The following is a 6,000-nucleotide window of genomic DNA, read 5'->3' as shown; positions in this document are numbered from 1 at the left end:
GTCGTGCTGGGGGGGGGGGGAGGGGGGGGCGACACGGGGGCGACACGTTATGGACGGGTGGGGCTCATCACACCTACACCCCCCCCTCCACCCCTCGCTCCAACTAAACCAGAGTCCTGTATTCAAGAGTGTTGGTTCCAACCTTACCACACACCTCCCCCCCCCCCCCCCCCCCAGCACAGCCAGCAGTATTGAGTTGCATAGGGAGACATAGAGGGGTGGTGTCGAGAGGGGGGAGAGCAGGTCAGGGAGAGAGAGAGGAGGAGAGAAGAGGAGAGAGAGAGTTGTGGGTGGGGGAGTCCGGAGCAGGAGCGATGAGTGGCAGGTTGAGGAGTGCAGGGAGAAGGAGAGTGACTGGGAGCGTGTTTAGCTTGGACGGGCGTCAGCACAACTTCAAAGCCCTCTCCAACAGACCTTCTAGATTAACACAGCACAGTAGATAAAGCTAATCCAGATGAACTTTTCACACCTCGCCAAGTTAAAATAAAACAAGGAATTTCTACAGCGCACAAAAAAAAGAATCCCCCCCACACACACACCCTCAAAAACACGACCCCCCCCAAAAAAACGACAGTGTGTTTGAGGAAATTATGGAAAGACAGACCGGCCTATACAATTACAATCTAGCAAGCTGTGGGACTGTTCCTGTGGCAGCGATTTGGGGATTTGAGTATAGACAGAGCAGGTGACAGGACACACACATACACACACTCTCCTCTGTAGCCTGAGGAACCAGAGTTGGCCCTGGTCTCACCTGTTGTGAATGAGTCCAGACAGGCCCAGTATATCCCAGCCCCCCTACGGCTCAGTGATGGAGCCCACAGGAGCCCTGAGGTCTGGGTCAGGGGGAGCAGGAAAGGCACAGGCTCTGATTTAAGGCCCTGCAGCCATGCAGCAAGGTTTAGCAGTACACTGATACCTCCAACAGCTGGCCTCGGATTAGCTACTACTCTCAACTTCAGGTACAATAGAGTGCATGAGTGTGTGTGTGTGTGCACCTAAAAGTGTGTCTGAGAACAGCGAAACAGGGAACCAAGGTAAAAGAAAGAAACATGAAAACACCTAAAGAACCAAAACATCTAGCGTGAAACCGTTGAAAAATACCAGTTGAGAAAAAAATGTATTCTCTCATGGAAAACACCACGGGATGGGGAGTGGGGTGTGTGCGTGTACGGGGGGGGGGGGGGGGTATCAAAGAGCTGCACCCTGGCTGGGTGTCTGCAGTGAGTTTGATGGAGGGGAGAGGGGAAGAGAGGGTTCTCGGGTTACATAATAACACACCTTGATCAGAGGGACTGCGCTGTAACCCCCCAGTCACACAGTCACCTGTCAGCACTCTGACTCAAAGACACAAGCAGAGAGGGAGGGAAGACACGGAGGAAAAGATAAACGCCGAGAGTTAGGGAGGGGGAGACAAAGGGATGGATGGAGATGCAGAGAGAGAGAGAGAGAGAAAGAGAGAGAGAGAGGGGATGAGAAGGAAGTGAGACTAGAGCAAGGGGTTGAGAGGTACGCGTATCTGAGTGAGATGAGAAGAGCAGGCGGAGGGCATTGGAGAAGGAGAGGCAAAAATGGGGGAGGAAGGGGGGGGGGGGAAATGTGAGGAATAAAGTGAGCTGATACGAAGAAAAAAAAGAAAAGAAGATTGTGTTTGTGCATGTGCTTCAGTGGGGGATTCCACTGCCCCGGAGCATGGGTGACAAAGCGCAGGATCAGGTGGTCTGAAAAATGTCCCTGTAGGTGAAAGGCCTCATTTCTGGGGCCGTGGGGCTGAAACGGCTGGCCGTCTGGCCCGGTTTGTCCAGTAACTCGATCGAGCCCTGAACAAACACAGCCTTGTAAACCGATAACAACATGTTAGCAAACGGCCCATCTCTGTGTCAGCAATAACAAGTGTTGCAGACGGCCCACCGCCTAGAGAGGGAAAGGGGGGTGAAACATAAGAGGGGAGAGAGGGGTCAGGGGGAGAGGAGGAGGGAGGGAGGGAGGGGAGAGGAGAGGGGGGAGAGGAGGAGGGAGGGGAGAGGGGAAGAGATGGAGAGGGGAAGGGACATAAGGGGAGGACGGAGGGAGGGGAGAACGTGGGGAGGAACGGAGAGAAGATGGAGGAGAGAGAGAGCCTTTTGGAGGAAGCTTCAGAGCAATCTGGCAGGTGTCGACTGGAGACAAGCGAGATGAAAGAAAAAGCAAGTGAGAGATTAAAGGAAGACAGGGGAAAAGGCGGGCAAATGAGAGAGAGCTGAAATGAAAGACTGGAAGCTCTGGGGCCGATGACAGAAAGAGTAGGCGAGCGCGGAGGGGAGAGAGTACAGAAAAAAGAAGGGTAAGTCAACAAGGAGGAGGAGGGGATCCTGCAGGTTTGACCGACAGCATGATTGACAGGTGCCTGAGGACTGAAGGATGACTGGCGAGCCCCCTGCCTGTGAGGCCAGCGTGAGGAGGGGGACCAGGAAACATGTGTGACAACTGGAGTGAAGGAGCCATGTTTATGTAAGGCTGTGGTGGCAGAGATGACACACACTCTATATCACACTGCTTCTCTGGCTGCCCGGGAAAACACCAGTCAGTGTTTTTATTCTGCCGTGAAGGCGTCCAAAACATTCTGAACATTTAACGGACTTTGACCTGTCATGCCAATCCTGATGAAAATGTTCGAATGGCCCCCTTAAAAGCCACGCCCCATTAGCTCCCGCTGAGAGACAGACGAAGATTTAGTCAAGGTGACGACTTCCATCTGTTCATGCCGACTCTTGCGGCACACTGCCCCTACTGGAACCAAGTGTGAACTACAGAATTGGGGAAAACCATAAATGCCACAGCCGTTTTTTCATTGAAGGTAAAAATACATTGTGTGTGGGGTAAAGACACAGAGAGACAGAGACAGAGAGAGAGAGAGAGAGAGAGAGAGAGAGAGAGAGAGAGAGAGAGAGAGAGAGAGAGAGAGAGAGAGAGAGAGAAAGAAAGAAAGAGAGAAAGAAAAAGAAAAAGAGAAAGAGAAAGAGAGAGAGAGAGAGAGAGAGAGAGAGAGAGAGATTAATGACAGCCTTGTTTCTGGATTTGATGAGCACTGTGAGCAGGACAGACAGGGGAAACACCTGTAATGTCACACCGGAGAAGTGACGGTTTTCACACGAGAACAGAGCAGAGGATAGCAGCTTCTCACGTTCCCTGTGTAACCTCACCGGGGGCCAGCCCATGTGAGCCTATGTGTGCCAGCGTGTGTGAGGGGGCCGCTATTCAGGTGACACAGACACTCAGACAGCACACAATGTCCCATTGTCTGCACTGAGGAAGTGTCACTGGCTTTTGAATAAACTTTCGGACTGGAAGTTCGTTTTTGCAAATTCAAAGCAAATCTCTGTATTAATTTGTCCACATGCCTGGCTCTTACACCAGCCGTCTACAGCGGAATTCAAGGACAGCCTGGCTGGACTAGGGCCTGGCCGTGGGTGTGTGTGTCCAAGTGAACTTTCAGATCCTGTGAGGGAACAGGGAACACGCTCAGACTTATTTCTGTCTATGACCTGTCCTCTCTGTCCTTGTATTGTATTTATTCTATACCGAGCTACGTGTCCGAAATTAAGTGCCAAAATTGACATTGAAACTAGAAGGACACAAATGCACAGGCTGGAGGTCTGGGTTACACTGGGGTGTTGGGGGGGGGGGGGGGGGGCACGACACCTTTGAACCATGGTTGTCACTCTTGTCAGGTTCAAACAGGGAGCAACGCCACCTCTTCATTAGGGCTCCATCAATCACAAGAGCCGGGATCTATTTTTAACACTGGTCCAGGGGCTCTGGGGGAGTGGTTTACAGGCGCGCGGGCTCATTTACGACGGACGACGCCCCTGAGGAGGGTTATCGCTCGCTGGGCCGGTGAAGGGTCCGGTGAAGGCCAGGAGACGGAGGGAGGGAAGGAGAGAACCGTAAAACGTTGCCGTCCGACCGCAAGCTTTCCTGCTTGGAGTCCAGAGGCAGTGGTAGGGAGGAGGAGAGGAGAGAGGGATGGGTGGAGAGACCCACCCAAACAGCTGCAGCTCTGACTCAGAACACTGCTCTGTGTATGTGTGTGTGCACCAGTACTACGTGTGGTTATGAGCTCACATGGTTAGTGTGTTTGTGTTCCAGAACTGGGTTTGAGGGGAGCAAAGTAACAGAGGTTCTGCTCTATAAAGTACACACACACACACACATAAATGGGTGGGTGGATGGGTGTGTATTTGTAGTGGCAGATATGTGAGAGTGGGTAGCAGAAGTGAAGACGTACGCGCGCGCGCGCGCGTGTGAGGGCGTCTTGGTCAGTGAGCTTTGGAGGGGCCAGGCGTTCGTCTGTCAACACAGAGAGAGGGAGAGAGAGAGACCAAGAGAGACAGAGCCAGAGAGAGAGAGAGACCAAGAGAGACAGAGCCAGAGAGAGGGAGAGAGAGAGACCAAGAGAGACAGAGCCAGAGAGAGAGAAAGGTGCTTGGTGTTTTCCGCTCACTTGGATGTGTCATGGAGACTTGGGAGCGTATATCCACCCCCCCCCCCCTCCCCCGCACCCCCCCCCCCCCCCCTTATCCTCTCATCACACTCCTGCCCAGCACTTACAATCAATCCGCCGTGTTAGAACAGCCTTATCTATGATTGAATAAGCAGAGTGATATTGCATGTGGTGTGTCCTACCCAGTCATTGCTTGTGCACATGCTTTGCACACATGCACAACCACACACTGGGAGTCAAATACACACAAACACACACACGTACGCACACACATCCCCCAAACCTTAATGTCTTAATGTCCCTAAAACCTTAAACGTCTTTATGTATTACACATTACCCGCCCCCCTCGGGATTGGGCTCAGGTGTGAGAGTGGTGCTTGGCTTGGACAGGCCCCAGCCTTTGCATGACAAAGTGGTTCTGTCAGCACTTCACACATTAACGGGCCTTTCAGAGATGCTGCCATTCCCAGATGTCAATCAGAGTCACAGAGAGACAGTGACACAGAGAGAGAGGACAGAGAGACAGTGACACAGAGAGAGAGGACAGAAAGACAGTGACACAGAGAGAGATGGCAGAGAGACAGTGACACAGAGAGAGAGGACAGAAAGACAGTGACACAGAGAGAGATGGCAGAGAGACAGTGACACAGAGAGAGAGGACAGAGAGACAGTGACACAGAGAGAGAAGACAGAGAGACAGTGACACAGAGAGAGGACAGAGAGACAGTGACACAGAGAGAGAGGACAGAAAGACAGTGACACAGAGAGAGAGGGCAGAGAGACAGTGACACAGAGAGAGGGCAGAAAGACAGTGACACAGAGAGAGAGGGCAGAGAGACAGTGACACAGAGAGAGAGGGCAGAGAGACAGTGACACAGAGAGAGAGGGCAGAGAGACAGTGACACAGAGAGAGAGGGCAGAGAGACAGTGACACAGAGAGAGAGGGCAGAGAGACAGTGACACAGAGAGAGATGGCAGAGAGACAAGGAAACAAAGTGAGTGAGAAAGCAACAAACGGGGGGAAAAGACAAGAACAATGAGAGAGAGATCCACAGTTGGTCAAGTGTGTGTGCGTGCGTGCGTGTGTGGAGGTTGGGGGGAAACGACAAACAGTCGTCACGTGAACGGGGGGGCCTATCGGTATGCTGAGTGACGCGGAGCCATAATGGCGGCTGCCTTGCCACCTGACTGACAAGCATTGGCCCTCCGAGCCACTCACAACCTTGACAACAGGAAGAGGGGCTGGAGCCAGTTGGGCGCTAGCGCTACCCAGGTGCCCTGGGGCGGGAGGAGGAGAGCTGGTAGTAGCATGGACATGAAGCCAGGACACCCAAGGGCTGGGTCTTTGACTGACAGCCTGTGATAACCGTGTGAACTTTCCTCTCCTGCGAGCCTACAGGTAAAGGTGTTGCAGAGGAAATTGCTCTGTGTGTTTGTCTCAGGGCTGGTCGTAAATCAGGAGCCGCAGTTGATGAGACAGCCAAGAGATGGTTTTGTGTTATTGGAGCATTGTTTGA

General features: G+C 52.7%; 1 protein-coding gene across 1 annotated transcript in view; it reads right to left on the bottom strand.

Moving 5' to 3' along the window:
• srbd1 (S1 RNA binding domain 1) overlaps positions 1-6,000 on the bottom strand; it is a 43,937-nt gene that overhangs the window by 2,899 nt on the left and 35,038 nt on the right. Inside the window, exon 17 of the mRNA XM_062464542.1 lies at positions 1-6. This exon is cut by the window's left edge and continues 101 nt beyond it. Coding sequence (XP_062320526.1) covers positions 1-6 — 6 coding nt within the window. The remainder of the gene's footprint in view (positions 7-6,000) is intronic.

Source organism: Osmerus eperlanus, chromosome 6 (assembly GCF_963692335.1).
Source record: "Osmerus eperlanus chromosome 6, fOsmEpe2.1, whole genome shotgun sequence".
In the NCBI taxonomy this organism is placed as follows: Eukaryota; Metazoa; Chordata; class Actinopteri; order Osmeriformes; family Osmeridae; genus Osmerus; species Osmerus eperlanus.
This window is presented reverse-complemented; position numbering and strand designations above follow the sequence as displayed.